The following is a 20893-nucleotide window of genomic DNA, read 5'->3' as shown; positions in this document are numbered from 1 at the left end:
CTCTAAAATCTCAGCGATAGTCTATGTATTTCTATTAAAAAGCTGGGAATCTTCAGTAGACAGAAGAGGTTTTTTTGCATTACCTATAAGAACCATTTCAGGCTTAATTTGGAAGCATATAAATGAGGGCCTAAAATGGAATTAGACTCTCCTGTCTCTGTTGGTATTTTAATTACACCACTATAAGCACCTTTACTTTTCAGCTAGAAGGAATATGATGGGAGAAAATGCATATACTTATTTTTATAAAAGTTAACAGAATGTTGAAAAATAATAATCAATGATCTTTCATACAAACTCCTATTTTAAAAGCTTTAAATAAATTATTTCCTTTAATCCTCATAACAAACTCATGAGATACATAATACCCATTATTCTCATTTACAGAAAAGGAAACCTCAACTTAGTGGTGTGGTTAGGCAACTTGGCTAGGGTCCCACAGTTCCTGAGTGGCAGAACCTAGTTTCTAACTTGAAAGTACAAGCCATGAGCAAGAGAATAGAAAAGATATTTTACTTCTATTCTTGAAAGGGGATTCTAGGTTTAAACTAGTTTAAGATGGAAAACTCCAAGGAGTTTTAAAAAATGCTTTTAGTTTAAGCATTTTTCCCTTTGTAATTTACTACTAATTCCTTCTGCGAATAGATGTTAACAAGAAGCTTGTAAATGATGCTGATTTTCCTAACTTAAGGCAAAAAGGAAAGGCAAAGCAGTACATATTGGCACAACTTCAAAGCCAGGCCCATTTAAAGCTAGCAACTTGGGAACATAATGAAATTTATATAACTAGCTATAGAGAAAAGCATTTATTTACAGGTTTGTTGGCCTTGAATGATACCTGACCTTTAAGTTTTAAAATCCTCTCCCTCAGGGTAAACTATAAGACTTCAAGAGAATAGACTGAAGCCTTTTAGTATAAAATGACTGAGAATCTCGTCCAAACAGATAACAGGAGTTTTTGTCATATCCCAAATCTCTTTCTCATCTATGTCTGTTTTGTTCACTGACTACACATTCTTATATAGTGTTTGGCACACAGAAGGAACTGAATTCACTGAATCAATGAGTATGACATGTACATGAAAGAGATTAGAAAAATAACTTTAAAAAAATTTTTTTTAATTATTTCTTTCAAAAATTCTAGCATGTTTCTTTTATTCTTTTCCTCTTTGAATAGTTAGGGATCTAAGCATTATAAATTGATGACAAAGGTAATATATCTCTTGCTGCTGTTTAAAAATAATACTTTACGGTTCTAAGTACTAAAAGAATCTCTCACCAAGATGATGCAGGGACTTCCCTGGTGGTGGAGTGGTTAATAATCCACCTGCCAGTGCAGGGGACACGGGTTCAAGCCCTGGTCCGGGAAGATCCCACATGCCGCAGAGCAACTAAGCCCATGCGCCACAACCACTGAGGCTGCGCTCTAGAACCCATGCACCACCGAGCTCACTTGCCTAGAGCCCGTGCCCCACAAAAGGAGAAGCCACCACAACGAGAAGCCCATGCACTGCAATGAAGAGCAGTCCCTGCTCGCAGCAACTAGAGAAAGCCCGCGCACAGCAATGAAGACCCAACACAGCCAAAAATAAATAAATAAATTTATTTTTTAAAAAAAAGATGCAGGAAATATAATAGAAGCAGAAGTAAGATCTCGCCCAACAATTTTTATGTAATGTTAAATATAGCATTACCATGAAAAATCTCCAAGAATTTATTATCTTTTTTGTATAAATAACCTTCACTGCTCTTAAGTTTATGATCTCCTCTCCCGACTATTATTCTCAGGTCAAAAAAACAATTGAGGGCTTCCCTGGTGGCGCAGTGGTTGAGAGTCCGCCTGCCAATGCAGGGAACAGGTTCGTGCCCTGGTCCGGGAAGATCCCACATGGCATGGAGCGGCTGGGCCCGTAAGCCATGGCCGCTAAGCCTGCACGTCCGGAGCCTGCGCTCCGCAACAGGAGAGGCCACAATAGTGAGAGGCCCGCATACCGCAAAAAAAAAAAAGAAAGTCATCTAACAAATAAACCTTTAACAACCACCAAGTATGTCACTTTTATAAGGAAATTACTGAAATTTTGAGAAAAAATAAGGTAAAATAAACTGGAATCTAGAAAATTCAAGACACAAAAACTAAACTGTGATCCCTTGTATTTAAAAATCTTTAAAAACATTTTTTACCTCTGGTGGAGTTCCAGATCCACCCCGTTTTTCTCTCACACATTATTATAAAGAGAAACCACTCCAAAATAAAAATAATAATGTCCTGCATACTAAATACAGTCTTTAAAAAATGTTCCACATAAGAGCTCTTCCAAAGAAAAGCCACAAATTTTCCTTTAATATGGAAAGTAAGAGTTCCAGGCAGGTATCTCTTTTATAACAGTAAGTCTCTTAACAGTTTTAATATCCAGGTTTTATAAAACTATTGGCTACCATTCAATCTGAAATGTCTAATCCACAAAAAACATAAAGTATGAATAAGTATCTTGTTAAGTATCAGCATCTAGGAATTTATTAAAAATATACATTATTTCAGGCCCTACGTATTTATATGTCTCCCTCGTTTGACTTAAACAGGATAAACGTTCAAGTCTAAGAAATATCGTTCTTAACAGGGACACCAAAAAGAAGATTCCTATAATAAAATGTTCCCTACTTTTACAGGTTTGACACATTCTCCACAATAAATGAACATTCATTCATATTGCCAATGCAATTTTTGTTCTCTATTCATTATCATAAATTACAAAACGTATATCCCATCAGTTTGCAAAAAGTATGATGGGATAGTAGAATTAAAGATTCCACAAGTTTTTTTTTTATATCAAACCCTACTCATCTATTCAGTTTAACTCTTTAGCCCCCTGTCAAAACCTATCTAAACTCCCAAACCTAAAACTCTAGTGAGCAAAAGGCTAGAAGCACTTCAGCTGCCAATTAGAAAATACCTGGTCATTTGCTCTTATCATTTACACTATATCAAAAATATGATTTACTAACAATGTACTACACTAAAATGATAAAATTCTATAATAATGACATTTAACTATCATATATATCAAAAGAATAGAATTTTTCTTGTATTCCAATATTTAGTACATTTGGCCTATGTAGGAGATCTGGCTGCATCTTTACATAAGACAGCCATGAGTATAATCATCACAGAGTGACCAGCGGTCTCTAAGTACCCTGGCCTCTCGTTGCTCTACCCTCTGAACTTCCCCCCAAAAGAGGGCTCCCTCAGTCTAATGACTGCAACTACCTACCATTCTCATATTCAAGTCTCATGGGTCAGATAAAGTGGCAGGGCATGTAGCATTGAAGGAATGACCCAAGATGCCTCTTACCCAGTCTCTCCACAATAATTTTATACTCTTATTTTCCATCTGGTACCTTTACACCCAGCCCTCTGGAGACCCTGCCCGTCAGTCAACCCACAGGTACAAAAATGAAAGAAAAGTTTGTGCTCCCAAGAGAAAAAGAAAGTTATTTTGGTTTCTGTTGCCACATGATGGAAATCTAGAGGCATTTAACATGAAAATATTTTAATACCTAGCAGACAGGTTCCATATGAATATACTTCAAGTACATCAGTGTTTAAATAAGCTGTTGTTGACTAGTATGGAAATCTAAGAATTTATAACATTAAAACCTCAAATACATCTCCTTATAGAGAAACAATCAGACTAGTGTATTTATAATACAATCAATTTGTAGCTGGGAAATGCCTTTACTAAGATATGTAAATCTTATTCAAGTGCATTTATAATACTCAAAAGCACACTATTAAAAAAAAAATCACAGGACAGTCTTACTAACATCCCCCCCATTGCCTCAAAAATTTTATAATTCAATTTAAACATGTTCAAGAAAAAAAACAATTAAAAAAAAAAAGACAAATCTTTACATATAAAAATTAGTACCTGATCCATCTGTTCCTGAACCAGATCTGACAGACCCATCCGTGAAGGAAACAGATTCAGAATCGGAGTCGCTAGCCTCACTCCGGGTGTCATAATCATTTCCCTCTTCCTTCTGGTCTCTCTCATCCTGTTCATATTCTTCTTCTTCCTCCTCCTCCTCTTCCTCCTCCTCCTCCTCTTCCTCTTCTTCTTCCTCCTCTTCCTCCTCTCCATCATCATCCACCTCTTCATCTTCCTCTGCATCTTCTTCTACTTCTTCATCTTCCTCCACATCTTCCACCCCTTCCTCCTCATTCTCAGTGTTGTTGCCTTGCTCATCAGAAGAACCACTGCTGCCAGTCTCATGGTCAGAGCCATATTCTTCAGAGTTCACTTCCTCCTTGGAAGACTGGCTGGATCTGCTTGCACGTCTATCCACTTCAAGCCCAATTCTCTGATGTTTAAAGAAAAAGGGAATCAGCAGTCATATAACAGACAAGGTCAGAGTGAATAAATAGTTCTAGCCTCAAAAAGAACTGCTTTCTGTATTATATCTGCAATAATATTTACTACCTCAGAACCATCTGGTGTAGGGGATTTGACCCTCCTTTCAGGATCCCTTTTCCGCAGACATGTTTTCTCAGATTGACTCTTATAAGATTCTCTGGAGGCACTGCTTGACAAACGAATCTTCCGATCAGCTTCTAGACGTTTGTTTCTTTCAGATCTTTGATATTCCTCATTTTTATACTCTGTGACTGACTTTCCTTTTGTACTAACCATTCTTTTGTTATTGCTAACTGATGAGCTCAGTGGCTTAGAAATCAATTGTCTTGAATGAACAGAAGGCTTTTGTCGCTTTGTGTCAGTAGATTCCATTCGGTCACTTTTTCTTTTTGAACCTTAAAAATACAATGAAAAAAATATATATAAGAATTTGGGTATTAGACTTATTTCACCAAAGTTTAACAGGTAAATACATAAGAGAATAAAAGCCTCACTTCTTTAAAATGTTTTCTGAAATACCTTTACTCCAAAGTTAATCATAAAGAAAACACAGCTTTCAAACACTGGAATAAATACATGAGACATTTCACGCGTTTGGAAAAAAACATATTACTCTCATTCACATGGAATTGGGTACCACTGCTTCTCATGATTGTGCTTTTGGTGGTAAGTGCCTCAAGGAATAAGTACAAAAGCAAAGACTCTTTCTTAAGAAACTGATCTCTACTTTGCTATTTTAACAAAAATAGAAATCTTACATACCCTTTTTCTCATTTTTATCTTGTTCACTCTCTGGATTATAGAGTTCATCGTCCTGTTCTGGTACTTCAGTCAAAATATCATCTAGAACATTAAGTTCTCCATCTGGAAGCAAAAGATTAAAAAGTAACAGGGAAAAATCATTAACATTAAGCATTTATTTCTGAGTACTTACTGTGTTGAGGCTACGGAAGTATGAGAACACAACCTTCAAGGAGCTTTTATTTCAGGATCAAGACACAAGAATAATTCCTATAAAACGATATAAAGTAAAGGATATGATGCACAGCTCTGGTCTACAAAGTCAGGAGTATATATAATCCATAAGGTATGAAAGGATATACTGGGGTACAAAAAGAAAAAGTGAGACCTTCTGTATTTGTAGCTCATCCTTTAATGTCTAATGTTTGTACCTGCTTTAAAATGTGCACAATAATAAAAATACATGTGTATAATATTTAAATAAACATACATTTATCAAAGATTGTGTACTCCGGGCAGAATACTTATTACCATTGTACAGTCGAGAAATCTGGCACACTCCAGCTTAACCAAGCAATCAAGATTAACATCACTAGCAGTGGGTCAAATCAACAACATGGAACCCCTGGAATGATGCACTATGAATAGAAAAATTCTGTGATATTCCTATGCAAAACCTAAACCTATACATGAGTAAACAAACATCAAACCAACCTAAATTTAGAGGCATCCAAAAATGTCACAGTTCATTCATGAAATACAAACACTAAGGAAATACTTCAGATTAAAGGAGACTAAAAGATACAATAACTGACAGAGCACATTATCTGAGACAACTGAAAAACTAGTGAAATCTAAACAAGATCTGTAGATTACAAGTATCAATGTCAACTTCCTGATTTTGATAGTACTACAGTTAAGTAAAAGAGAATTCTACTTTTTAGGAAATACATACGTAACTATTTAGGGGCAAAGAAGCATCATGTCTACAACTGACAAAAGAGGGAGAAAGAATGAGTCAGAAAGACAAATGTGGTAAAAATGTTAACATTTGTGGAACGTGGCTGAAAAGCAAAAGAATTCTTTGTACTATCCTTACAGCTATCCTGTTTGTCTGAAATAATGTCCAAGTAAGTTAAAAGAAGAAAATTACTGACAGGGTACACAATCAAAAACATTTGAGGCTGCTAGCATGGACTATAAAAGTATAACTTGTTCAGACAAGGAAACTTGACTGCAATTGATACAGTCAATGATTGTGAAAATTTAGAACTCAGTTTTATTACCCCATCACCTTCCCTACCCCCAACCCAGTCCAACTGGATAAAATAAGTCTTAGAAATACATGCAACTATGTATTTAGTACTTTAAACTGATTTTTTTTTTTCAAATAAGGCACTAAAGCTAATGGTAAATGTTTTGACACTAAATATCCTGGCATCAAAAAATATCTTCCAAATCTAAGGTGACGTAAAGAGAGGTATAAAATCATAAAAACTGATGAGATAGGACAATTGTATCACAGCTCCAGCCAAAAAGGAAAGCCCACTAAAATTGTAGCAAGGATTATTAACCTGAGGTCTATGAACAGGTTAGATGGAGTTCAAATATCCCCCAAGAGGGACAGAAATCAGTGACTCAAGAGAACTAAAACAGATAATGTAGGCATAATAAGAAGGAAAGCAAGGTTACACAGGATATGGAAAAGGTAACAATGTATCTTCCTCTGTGCTTGGAGTCACTGCTGCTACTTAATAACACTGACACATACACACTACTATATATAAAATAGATAACTAATAAGGACCTACTGTATAGCACAGGGAACTCTACTCAACTCTCTGTAATGGCCTATATGGGAAAAGAATCTAAAAAAGAGTGGATATATGTATTTGTATAACAGATTCACTCTGCTGTACACCTGAAACTAACACAACATTGTAAATCAATTACACCCCAATAAAAATTAAAAAAAAAAACACTGAAAATTACCTATGCTTGGAATAGCATCGTAACTGATTTCTTTGGTAAGAATGCTTTTCTGTACTTTACCATTTTTCTAAAATGAATATATACTATACAGACTGTTATCATTTTTATTTACTTATTTTCTTAAATGGTACTGAAAATCAAGATATGCCAACCAAAAAGGCTTCTCTCATCCTCTGGGTTCATTTTTTCACTGAGGAAATTCCCTGAAGACCTGAATGGTGGCAAACACAATTTTTGGACGTTATATTGTAAATAAAAAATAAAAACATACAATTTGATTTTTTAAAACCCAAGTTTTTCAGATATTCAATTATTCTTAGGTCAAAGCTCTCTAGTCAGTAAAAAGTGGGTCCAACAGATCTTGAAAAATAAGATATCTGTAGAAGCAAAAGAAAAAACATACAACTAGGACAGCAAAATAGGCAATTAAGTAAATACAGTGCTACACAAATCTTTTCATGAAATACTAGTTCTTGATTAGAAATATCCACTTCAAAAGCCTGAACATTCACATGAACTTTTATACATGCTAAATCCAGACATGCTAAACACAGAATGAAATAACTGTGCAGGTTAATTAATCAATTTAAATTTCAGACATGCCTAAATCATGGTTTCCCTATAAAAAGGGTATTACTGTCTTAAAAAGCTTTAACAAATAATTTTATTAGTCAAATTCAAAGATTGGTTGCAGTTTTAGAAAGCATCTACAAAATTTTAAAATATTAATCAATACTTGCTTTTCTAACATTTTATCACTTTCACACATATCATACATGACATACACAAGGTATGTTTTAGATCCAATACTCTGCAGATAAAGAAACAGAAGCTCAGAAATTCAAGTTGAGCAAATTCACACGTCTAGAGTTCAGGCTTTCTAAATTTACGGTTAAATCAGATGGGGGACATTAAAATCATCTTTTTTTTTTAACATCTTTATTGGGGTATAATTGCTTTACATTTTGTGTTAGTTGCTACTGTATAACAAAGTGAATAAGCTATATATATACATATATCCCCATATCTCTTCCCTCTTGTGTCTCCCTCCCACACTCCCTATCCCACCCCTCTAGGTGGTCACAAAGCAGGAGCTGATCTCCCTGTGCTATGCGGCTGCTTCCCCCCAGCTATCTATTTTACATTTGGTAGTGTATATATGTCAATGTCAATGTATATATGTCAACTCTCTCACTTTGTCTCAGCTTACCCCTTTCCCCTCCCTGTATCCTCAAGTCCATCTCTATGTCTGCGTCTTTATTCCTGTCTTGCCCCTAGGTTCATCAGAACCCTTTTTTTTCTTTAGATTCCATATATATATATGTGTTAGCATACAGTATTTATTTTTCTCTTTCTGACTTACTTCACTCTGTATGATAGACTTTAGGTCCATCCACCTCACTACAAATAACTCAGTTTTGTTTCTTTTTATGGCTGAGTAATATTCCATTGTATATATGTGCCACATCTTCTTTATCCATTCATCTGTCGATGGACACTTAGGTTGCTTCCATGTCCTGGCTATTATAAAATAAGCATCTTCAAACAAAATATAAGAAAACAAAACTACAAAGTATCACTGAAAGGTCATGTGCACTAGTAGATCAATTCCAAATTAGTGCACCAGAAAGCTCCATATTACCAACATTATAGCACCTTAAATTTACTTTAAGATCAACCATAACATCCTCACTTGATGGTCTACAAATTTTTATCCATATTATAGTCTATGACATCAAAAACCTAACTGTGGAAAAAAAAAAAACCTAACTGTGGTTTTATCACAGTATCAGCCAACTAATAAGACCTGCAGGACAAATTCAGCCCATGGCCTATTTTTGACTGGCAAGATATAAATGGTTTCTTCATTTTTAAGGTCGTGTCTTAAAAAAAAGGAAAGAATATATGACGAAGACCTTATGTGGCCCACAAAGCCTAAAATATTATTTTCTATCTGACCCCGATATAAAAGATCACATTTTAATTTACTTCTCTCCACCACTGAAATCGCTTATATATTTGCTGAAATATGATACATAGGAGCAAGAGATTTGTATTTGGAAGCAAGAAAATCCAGGTCATCATTTAAGAGCTAGGTATCTTTAGGAAAGTCCCAGTCTCAGCTCCAGTTTCTTCACCTCTGAAAAGAGGCATTTAGAATAAAAAGATCAGTGTTTGGGGAAGGGAAGGGGGTGGACAGGGCAGTTATTCGATGCTTCTGAACCTTTTGTTAATGACTAGGGTACATGATACACAAAATCTGGTCCAGCACATAAAATAAAATCCTCTTTTCTCAATAAGACAAATGCATAAATGTTCCTACTATCTACTGCTGTAAGTTTAACATGCTACCCCAAAAACTTGGTGACTTAAAACAATACAGTAATTTACTATTATTGCTTATGGTTCTGAGGCTCAACTAGGGTCTCCCACGTGGCTGCAGTTAAGGGTTAGCTAGAATCATTTGAAGGCTTGCTTATTCACATACCTTGGCTGGGAAGTCTCAGAACAGCTGGGGTTCCTAGGGCACTCCTTTCTATGGTCACTTTCCCCCACGACAGCTTCAGCGTAGGCCGACCTCTTTCATGGTGGTTTAGAGCTTTCATGGTGGTTTAGGCAGAAGCTCAGCAACAGTGCCACAGTATTTTATTCAGAGACAATCACAAAAGTCTACTCAGGTTCAAAGAGAGGAGCTACGGACTCCACCTATTGTTGGTTGAAATGTTAAATACTTGATAGATGTTTTCAAAACTACCACCACCTGCTTAGTTTTGCTTAAACTTAGGGGTTTTAATTATAAATATAAGGAGTACTCTTAAAAACCAAAATCTGGTTTAAAAAGGTGAGAGAGTTCATAGTATTGGGTTATAAAGCTAACAAGCTGCTTCCTCTGACCACTTCATTCATTGGCTAGAGAAAGGAGTTTGTATATATTTTAATTCATGTTTTCAATTTAAAATGAATTAGTTATAAAGAAAGATTATTTTAGTAGTCTCAGAAGCTACTACTATTAAAGACTATCTATCACTGGCATATCCTTTTTAGAAAGAAATAACTATGTCTTTAAGAGATAAAGTAACATCCACCGGTTCTCTAGGGTGACTCTCTTTTAACTACTTTAATGTTTTAAATCACTCACTTTATCCTGAAATTTAGCATTATTATTTTGTATAGTGATATGTACATATACAATTTCTTCACAGTAGTTTGACAGCAGCACCTTAAGAATATTAGCAATAAAATGAACAAAGGCTAGCAAATGCCAGGTTAAGAATTCTATATAAAAAATAACTCAAATGCAGTATTTCTACAGTTAAAGCACTTCATTTTTTTTGAGAAGTCTATATAAAGAACTATACAGTCTTTTTAAAAAAAATCCTTTTAAAACCCTGAAAATTGTGTTTTAGATGCCACAACAAAATGAATTTTTCCACAATATGTCAGTGCAACAAATTAACTCAAATGAAACACAAACAGTATTTCCATTTACAGCTAAAGTTCAAATCCATTCAAAGTTATACACTAACAGCCTGTAGGATGAATCTAGCTCTTGGATGCTTTGTTTTTGAAAGTGCCAAGGATTTAATATAAAAATCCAGACCCTACATTTAAAAAAAAAGACTATTTGATCACTAGGGGCCCAGACTCCCATCTGAAAAAAACCAGATGGAGCAGTCCTGATAGTCTTCTGTTAAGACACAGAGAAGGTAACTTATGTCATAGTTTTGCATGAGACAATCTGGGTTTATGCCCCATACATCAGTGTATTTACTAATATTGCCTGAACATATACCATGCTTACTCCTTTACTGTCTATAACCTAACACTCACCATTACCTACAGTACTAAGTAAGTACTTTATCTGCCTGACCCTAGAATGCATATAAACCCACAACTCCTGAACAACACTGATGTTAAATAACTGCAAGAAAATTTAAGGTTCAAGACACTGAGGCACAGGGACACCAAACTTCAGTTTTAGTATATATGATACTTTGTGGAAGAGTAGGAATGCTGAAGGGGACAAGCCTATTCAACTCAAGTGGATTAACTGCCTTGACCGAATACAAGTGCTATGTTGGATCTTACAAATTTTCGAGAGGATTCCCAAATTCAGATTTTTATTTGAAATTGTCTTTTAAATGCTGCCTCAATTAAAAACAAAACAAAGCAGGCTACTGCTAGCTTGATTCCTCTATGGAAATGCAATAATCTGTGAACGTTTTGCATTCACAATATATGATGTTTTTATACGGACTTCATTATCATCACTTGTTAAGCAAGCATAATCTTAGTTATCACAAACTATCGATATTATTAACAAACTGAGTTTTGGGAAAGAGGTACAGATCCATGGGTATAGGAAGCAAAACAAGGAAACAAAAAATATCCCAAATGAAGCCCAAAGAATTAAAGTACTGTGACTTAAATCTCAGTTCTGAATCCAAATTTAATGCTGTTTCCACTCTACCAGAATCACACCTCAACCTTGAAATTCCTGGCCCACGAAGGCCACAAACCTTAACTCCAGGGATATCAGTGTAGAAAATTAACCTTTATCTGAGACGCAGTTCATTTTTTTGACCCAGGAAGCTTCTGGGTTAGGAGATACAAAGTACTATTTATTTCAGGATCCAGCATCAGACTAAGACCTGAAATATTTAAAGAAAAAAAAAAAAACAAAAAACTGGGTACTTAAATATACTACTTATTTTGTTTTCCAATACAGGGCACCATAATACATTACAGTTTTTATTTTAATTCACTTAATGTAGTTTTAGTCGGGTTTGGCAACGTAGCAAGATTTCCTGGAGCCTCCCCTTCTGTTGTGTTGTACATTAGACCAGTCTCTCAGTTACTTTTTTGTCACTCAAAACCGTCATTCTTCAAGAAGTGTAGAGACTTGGATTTCCTATACCATCCAAATTTCCTGTCTTCCAAAACGCATACAATTGAAGTCTAAGGAGGGCATTTGTAATTTTTTTCTCCTACTTCTATTATGGGTAAAACAAATATATCGGAATATCAAATACATACTCTATGCTTTACAAAGCCCTAACTAAAGTGGACCAAGTCAATCTAACCCTAAGGACTTACTATAGTGAGGGCTACAGTGTGTATACACATATGTGTGTATATATAACCATGCATACATATTTATATGTATTTGCCTGCATGAGTGTGTGTACGTATATAATTTAAACTGGGAAACTCTTAACTTTGGACATCAATAGCAAATATCACATAACTAGTCATAACTAGTCAGTCATTAATGAAGTCCAACCTTGAGCTAATGATTTACAATCTTCTAAATCATTTATTCGAGGCACTGAGACATAATTACTGTACACCAGGAACCTGGTAAACAAGACATACTCCTGGCCTTCATGGAGCTTCCAGTCTGGTAATGCAGAAAACATGTTACTTTCAAAAGTGGTACCTCATTATCCACATTTTAGATACATTAAACTTGTATAACTGTTCTTCAGAGAGAAATTTTTAAGAGCTTAAGAAATAAAATATAAACCAGGTGTTTATAATGGAAAACATAGAAAAATGGCAATTAACACTAGTTAATACCACCAACATTCCAACATCTTCCACATCTACTTTTTGGACAATCACCACAGGAATCAGGAAGCTGGCAAATTCTCCAGTTATAGGCTTCACTTTCTAGGTATGGGTATTACAGAAGCATTTATAGAAGGTAATGTCTGCTTATTACACAGCTAATGTGCAAAGCCCAATAATCCAAGGACTTTATAACTGAAGTGTTGTAACTGCTCTGTGATTTACAGCAAATTTCTGCAACTTAAACTCATTTCTTATCAAGATCTTACACCACTTACGGAATCTTTCAAGAAAGGACTTAAGGTTTGTGACATGTCTAAGATTTGTGACAGGGTTTACCTTTACAATTTCCTAGTGTTTCATTGTCATCCTACTGATGACAATAAGTATTTAGCTTCCCATTTTTCCCTGTTCAACATGAAAAGAAAGAGTCAAGCATTAATTCTAATTCTGGCTATTATTCTAGCTGTTTGACAAAGATCAAGAAAGTGAGACACCCTAGGCCTCAGTTTCCATACATGCAAAGTGGGTTATTCTAGAAATCTGCTCATTCCAAAATTAAATAAGCAATTCCAGTAGGTATGTATCTGCTAGCTTTCCCAGTAAACTAGAGACAATCTTAAACTATAAATACTTACATCATAAATTCTGAAATGAAGCTGAATTATGAAAATTAATTTTTTAAAAACTACACAAATGGGAGGCCTTTCAGAAGCTGGACAATTTATCCTGAGTATTGCTAATAGGTGGCATTACTACTTCCCAATAATAGTTACAAAGTTTATGCATTTAGACGTTTTCATCACTAAATCCGTTTCTGAAACAAAATTTATAAAACATCACCTACTTTTTTCCTCCGTGTACAATATTGTGTCTACTCCATAAATGACTTACAACTATGTTCACCTTAACAGACACTGAACTCTTGAGAAGTACTGAGCTTTTACTCATTTTTTATCTAGTTCATCTCACCCACCACAACCACCACCCACTCCCATACACACAGATCATAGATTACACTCTGAAACAATCAAATGTTGACTGAATTAATTCTTCCTGATTAAAATCATCTACTTAATACTACTTTACTACTAATTAAAAGCAGTTTCTTTTATTCACTAACACCATGTAATCCTATGATCACATTCCTTCTGGACTTCTCAAAAGGAAGGGAGAGGCTTTTTAGGATTCGTTTAAGGAAGGAGAATTGAACTACTAAAACCTAATCACCGAGTTGCTTTGAGATAGGAGCCATATCTTAAACATATTCCCACCCACTCCGTTGCCCAAGCCTGTCCCTATTATTGAGCAGTTCACTGATTCATGAAAACTCTTTCAAGGAGAAAAATGAGAGGTCACAAGTCTAATGGAACTTGACTCTACAGCCCACTTAACAAATCCTCCCTCCCCCAAATCAATTAGCCACACAAAAGAGTAGATCCGTAAAATACAGGACAGCAGCTGGCCAGATTTTTATCAACCATAACCTTGCCAAATCTATCATGGTAATCTTAGGGTTGTAAAAAACCTTAACGTACCATCCAATCTAGACCACTCTCCAGACTTGTACTGATTCAGGATCTACATTAACATTTCCAGGGCTTGGAAGGTCGGTATTTAAAAAGACATGACATTTCATTCTGGCAACATCAGTTCTTCCCATATTTAAAGTAACTGTAGCCCTCCGACTCTCTACAAACTGTATCCATTTGTTCCTGGTTGTACCCTCTAGGAACTACGCACAACGTGTGTCTATCACAATAGTGGCCAGGATTTTTCCTGCCTGGCCTAAATCACATAATCATCTTTTCAAACATCACGTTTTCCAAAATAAGTATCTGAGGAACCAAACAGGCCATTCTTGCCACTTTGCCTATTTAACAGAACAGCCATAAGTTACTCGTAGACATTTCGCGAAATTATCTACCTATATCACTTCTTAAATATGCTTACTTAGTAGATTACCAGCTTTAAGGGTATTAAGGGTTTTCGAAATTCAGCCTAACAGAAAAGGCTGTTTTGAAGATACGCATTACATCCGCATACCACTACCAGGAAATAAACCTAAGGGCCTGCAACTCAGAACAGGCCTTCTCTCTGCCGCGCCCAGGACACATAAACGTTAAGTGAAGAAGGGAATTAGGATTAAAGAAAAATCCAAGGCTAGATGAAGTGTTAGGTTATGTGGAGACCGAGGACGAAAGGGCAGGCCTTGTCTTTTCCAATGAGTCCAAGCGTCTCGATGGAGAGACCGGCTCCGCGCGGAGGAAGCTAACCTCCCCTACCCACAACGACGACCACGGCTCCGTCGACCCACTCCCGAGCCCCACCTCCGCCCATCACCTTTCTCCGCACTAACCTTTCTCCTCTCGGCTGTCGGCCGCCATTGCTCCCCTCTTGTTTCCGCTGCTGCCGCCGCAGCCGCCACCGCCGCTTCGACGCGACTCGCGCGGGCGCCGCAGCCGCGGCAGCAGAACCACAGGCGCGTCCGTCAGTCCGTCCGCTGGGCTTGCGCGCTTCGCACGTTAGCCTCTACCACTCACCCTTCCCGACCCACCCTTTCTCCCCACTTCTTCCCTTTCTCCCTTTTCCCCTTTCCTCCTTTCACTCCTGCCTCCCCCACCCCAGGCCCAGCCTTCCCGTTGGGGCTTAGGAACGGGAGGCGGTAACGGGGAGGGAAGGGAAACAGATGGCGACAGCGGGCGGCGCTAAAATGGAGCCTGCTTCCTGCGTGAAACAATCCCCCTCCCAAAATGCCCTGCGCTGTTTACGCTTCGTTCCTCCCTGGGAACGTCACAGTGCGGAGAGGGCGGGGTGGCAGGTCAGGCAAGAACGTGACGTAACGTCAGCACGTTGCCCCGCCCCCCGCAGCCCGGAAGTCCCTGGAATGAGTTCTATTTCTAGCGATAAAAGTCTCCCAAGTTTACGGGGAGCCAGCTGCGCTGGGTATTCCCAGGTGGCTCAGGTTTCTCACCTGAAGCGCCTATTAACGGAGCTTCCAGCCTCAAAGCAAAGATGCTTTCTGTCGCTCCGCGGGACACCTGATTCAGTTCTGGAAATTGGAGACTTATTTAGGACAAGTCTGGGCCAGTCCCTTTGCAGCCACCACTTTCTACTCTAGGTACCGGATGTACTTTCTTGTTTGGTGCTACAGGCTTACCCAAAGGCAGCACAGGACACAACCAGCTCACTTGTCACAAAAGCCTACTAGTTTCGTTTTTAACTGGGGAAGGGAATTATATTGTATTTTAAAATAGCTTTGTAATTCACCTAAATTTGATTGAAACATTTATCGAGGTCCTGGGGTACACAGTTGATTTAAACAGACTATTGAGAAATTAAAGCTACAGAAGTGACGAAAAATTATTTTACATGATATGGTAAGATCTGCGAGGAAACTTGCTTAAAGTTCATTGTCCAACGAATGAAAATGTAATTTTGCTTCACTGCTCCATAACTGAGTTTACAAGAGAAAAAAAAATTGAAGAACAGAAAAACAAGAAAAGTAACAGTGTTATAGACATAAAAACAAACTACAAACTTATGGCAAGTTTAGAGAAGGACAGATCTATGGTGTCTTGGTCTTTGATTGCCCTTTTAACGTAGAGACCAAACTGAAGGCAGTGGGAAGATTTTAAGTAGTGGGAAAACACGAATAGAGATTCGTTTGGAGCTATCTGGAGGGCTTGAAGGGAGAAGAGAGAAGGAAATCAATTCAGTAAATATAAATCCAGCTTTGTATCAGATGCTTAGGAATCAAGCATGAATAGGACAGTATTTCTGCCTTTCAGGAATTTTCAGTATGTATAAGGAAGAGACAAGTTAACAGGAAGTTACTGTGTAAAAATAATAGCTAAAAATTGTGTGTTCTTACTGTCTGGCAGGAACCGTTCTGAGCACTTGACCTACACAATCTGATTTCATCTTCTGAAAACACAATTAGATTAGTATATTACTAGCTCTATTTTACATAAAAAGAAAGTGAAGTAATATGAAATTAAAGTGCCCAAAGTTATGAGTAGTAGTAAGTAACATGACTCAAATTAAGGCAATTTGGATCCAGCCACCACCAAACATTGCCTTATGTGGAGTAAGCTCAGAATGTTATTGGAACTTCTAGGGGCATGTCACTCAGACTGCTGGAGGGTACAGAATAGAGTAAAGGAAAGCTTTCTGGAGAAGGGAAAATAAAGCCTAGTTGAGATCTAAAAGCCTCCTAACCTAGGTAAAGGGGAGAAAAGACAAGGGTGGTGGGCAGAAAAATGGTTTTCATGTTAAAAAAAAAAAGGTCCTAGGTGGCAAAATTACCCATGGTTCAATTCAGGTTGATATTCAATGGTTATGTAAGAAGAAGCTGAATCAAGAAAAGCATTATATATGTTCCACTCATTTATTATTTCAGTCAACTAGTATTTATTAAATTCCTATCCTGCCCCAAATGTTGTAATAGGCTCCAGAGTTAAAAAATATACATGGTATAGAATCTGGTTTCTCTTTTCAAAGAGTTCAAGTTTATGTTCTAGTGAGGGAGACAAAGCAAAAGTAAACAAATTAAAAGTCATGACAAATTCTATGGAAGAAACAAGAGGTTAATATGGCAAAGGGTGTGGTAGGGGGGGAATGGGTGGAGGCTTTTTATATAGAAAAACTAGTAAAGTCCTCTCTGAGGAGGTGAAGTTGAGACTGATACCCAGTAAGAGGTGGAGATAAGGGCCTTCCAGGCAGAGGACAGCACACCCAAAGGCTCTGAGGGAGAAAGAGGCCTTGGTGTGGTCAAGGGTCTAAGGAGAACACCAATGAGCTGCCACCCAGATAATGAGTGAGAGAGCAAGTGGCTGAGATAATGTTTGAGGGACAGGCCACATCTTATGAGAGTAAGGGCCTAATCAGGACCCAACCCTAAACAAAAGCAGTATAAGGTCTACAGAGAAACAGAATTTCAAAGGTGAGCCCACTGGAGCGTGAGGAAGGAAAACACCTTTGGCTTTCCAAAGAGCCACACCTGTAAAATGTGAAAATAAGCCAACACAAGTTCAAGATGATCAGCACTCCTCAGAGGAAGACAACAAAATATAAAATCTCTGAAACATATATTTCACAATATTTAATATCACATCAGGCTAGGGCCAGGTTATATAGCACAGGTTGCAAACTGGTGCCTGCTGACCTAAGACTTTCCTTGAACCATCAGTGTTTATGTGCTTTTATTGAAGCTTAATGCCTTTAATCAGGGCATGCACTTTCCAATAAGATTTCCTCCACCACCCTTCTCAATTGCCCTACCTTTGACCAATATTACTGATTGAAGTATGTATCAATGAAGTGTGTGGATTCAGAAAAAAGAAAAAAATTGATAGCTGTCTTCTGTCGCCCCGGGAAGGTAATGTAGGGTGGAGAGTAAAGGAGACTCAGTCCAGACTCTTAGAGAATGTCAATGAAGAGAATATGCAATATGAACCTAGAACATCTTCTCATATTAGAAAGTAGTAATCAGAGAATTCCAGAGACCTATCAAACTATGGAGCATTTTGAGCAACTGTAAAGATAAAATTGCATTGGACTGAAACATATCAAATATGTTTAAATCCTTGAATTCATAATAGTTCAGAAATATTCATCATTCCCCTTTGGGTGATGCTAGGGAACCAGTTCATTATTTTGAAAACTGGTAAAGAGAAATCATCATTTATCCGTCTTTCCAATTAGAACTGTATCTCAGGGTTACCAAACAAATAGTTGATGAAGGGAAGTTTCTCTTTAGGGAAGTATTCCAGCTACTCTGTGGCCAGGGCAAAGCAATGATAGAAGTAGGACATCACCATTTTATAACCATTATGAAATAAACAGATCAAGACAATGGTTATTAATGGCTGCTAATTTGTATAACAGAAAGACAATCAGATGTTATGTGCCTCCTGATGGAAGTACCTAATTCTGTCTATGAAGCAGTCTTGCCAAAAAACTAAACCTGGATCTCATCAAGACTTTTGTCAGTGGTTCTCTAGCAGGGGTTGGGGGGGGGGGGATTCTGCCCCCAGGGGATATTTGGCAGTATTTGGAGAACTATGTGGTTGCCACAACAGAGAGCGTGCTGCTAGAATATAATGAATGGAGGCCAGGGATGGTTTTAAACATCCTGTAAGGCACAGGAAAGCCTCCCACTTTAACAAAGAACTATCTGACCCAAATGCCAACAGTGCTTGTGCTGAGAAATCGAGCTCTGGGACACAGACAAAGCACAGGTGACTGTGTTAAGCTATCCCCCACAAATACTATTAGCAAAATCCAGACAGTAGGAAACTACAGAACAAACAAGCAGATGTCTTCGAAAATAAATTGCAATGAAGAAGGAAAGAAATAGAGAGGAGTAAGTAATCTATACACTAAAATAAACTTACAAGAAATATAAAAAATGTAAACCAATTGTAGTACGTGGATGTTATGGGTTGAATTGTGTTCCCCCAAATAATATGTTGAAGACATAACCTGCAGTACCTCAGATTGCAACCTTATTTGGATATAGGCTTGTTTCATATGTAACTAATTAAGATACGGGTATACTGGAGTAGGGTGGGCCCTTAATCCAATGACTGGTGTCCTTATAAGAGAGGAAAAGAGACACAGAGACAGAAGTACACATGGAAAATTTGGCCATGTGACGAATGGAGGCAGAGGTTGGAATGACGCAGCTAAAGAATCCCAAGGGTTACAGGCAAAAACCAGAAACTAAGAGAAGCAAATAAAGACTCTCCCCTGCATATTTCTGAGGGAGTATGGCCCTAGTGACATCTTGATTTCAGACTTCTAGCCTCCAGAACTGTGAGACAATAAATTTCTGTTGTTTTAAGCCACCCAGTTTCTGGTACTTTGTTACAGCAGCCCAGGAAACTAATGCCATGGATCTTACTTAGATACTGATTTGAATACGTGAATACACTTGCGTACACACACACACACACACACACACACACACACACACATACAGAGTCATACACATATCAGCAAACTTAATATTGAGTGAATGATGATTTTGAAAGAATTGCTATTAATATTTTTAGTTTAATAAGTTAAGTTTAAAAAATAGCTCTCGGGGCTTCCCTGCGTGGTGTAGTGGTTGAGAATCCGCCTGCTAATGCAGGGGACACGGGTTTGAGCCCTGATCTAGGAAGATCCCACATGCCGCGGAGCAACTAGGCCCGTGAGCCACAGCTACTGAGCCTGCGCGTCTGGAGTCTGTGCTCTGCAACAAGAGAGGCCGCGATAGTGAGAGGCCCGCGCACCGCGATGAAGAGTGGCCCCCACTTGCCACAACTAGAGAAAGCCCTTGCACAGAAACGAAGACCCAACACAGCAAAAATAAATTAATGAATTAATAAACTCCTACCCCCAACATCTTCTTTAAAAAAATAATAAAAATAAAAAATAGTTCTCATAATTTCATGATATATACTAAAATATCTGTAGATGAAATGACATGTTATCTGAGATTTATTTCAAAATAAACTTGTATAGGGCAAGGGGATTTGGGTGGCATCATACAAGTCATCTCATGAGCTGCAGATATGTATACATTCATAGAAAAACGTATTCTCTTTACCTTTTTTTAAAAATATTTTAGATTTTCTTTAATAATTTTAAAGAAAGGCAGAGCAAGAGAAACCAACGAAGAAAGTTAAGGCGATATCAAAATGCCATTTTCCCTAATCCATATTTATCCTATCAGAACTAAGAAGTAATTGAAAGTAATCTTTAATGTAATTAGAATTCTATATTTAAATATTTGCTATTAAAATAAGGTTATGTGATCAATGACAACAAGGACCTACTGTATGGCACAGGGAACTCTGCTCAATACTCTGTAATAACCTAAATGGGAAAAGAATTTTAAAAAGAATAGATACATGTATGTGTATAGCTGAGTCATTTTGCTTTACACCTGAAACTAACACAACATTGTTAATCAACTATACAATGTAAAATAAAAATTTTAAAAATAAAAAAAATAAGTTTATGTGAGAACAAGGGTACAACTGTTTAAAAAATGCAGTTTTCATTTCAGTCATGTTAATAAAAAGGAAAAGTTATAGGGGTTATAAAGGACTGAACTCTAGATTTGTTGAACATTCAAGTAAACTATTGTGTACTTATTAAAAGCACAGATTTTGCAGTCATAAGAA

At 37.2% G+C, this 20893-nt stretch overlaps 1 protein-coding gene across 4 annotated transcripts in view; it reads right to left on the bottom strand.

Annotated features, from left to right (window-relative positions):
* Positions 1 to 15502, bottom strand: part of YTHDC1 (YTH N6-methyladenosine RNA binding protein C1) — a 34687-nt gene extending 19185 nt beyond the window's left edge. For all 4 annotated transcript variants that reach the window (XM_067736190.1, XM_067736191.1, XM_067736192.1 and 1 more), the window contains exons 1-4: positions 15076 to 15502; positions 5175 to 5276; positions 4479 to 4807; positions 3927 to 4359 (exon numbers count right to left, since the gene is read on the bottom strand). In XM_067736190.1, the coding sequence (XP_067592291.1) occupies positions 3927 to 4359; positions 4479 to 4807; positions 5175 to 5276; positions 15076 to 15103 (892 nt within the window). In that variant the 5' untranslated portion in view covers positions 15104 to 15502. The remainder of the gene's footprint in view (positions 1 to 3926; positions 4360 to 4478; positions 4808 to 5174; positions 5277 to 15075) is intronic.
* Positions 15503 to 20893: the final 5391 nt, after the last annotated feature.

The sequence above is a fragment of the Pseudorca crassidens genome, chromosome 4 (assembly GCF_039906515.1).
Source record: "Pseudorca crassidens isolate mPseCra1 chromosome 4, mPseCra1.hap1, whole genome shotgun sequence".
NCBI classification, from domain to species: domain Eukaryota; kingdom Metazoa; phylum Chordata; class Mammalia; order Artiodactyla; family Delphinidae; genus Pseudorca; species Pseudorca crassidens.
The sequence above is the reverse complement of the archived record's forward strand: the minus strand, read 5'-3'. Positions and strand labels throughout refer to the sequence as shown.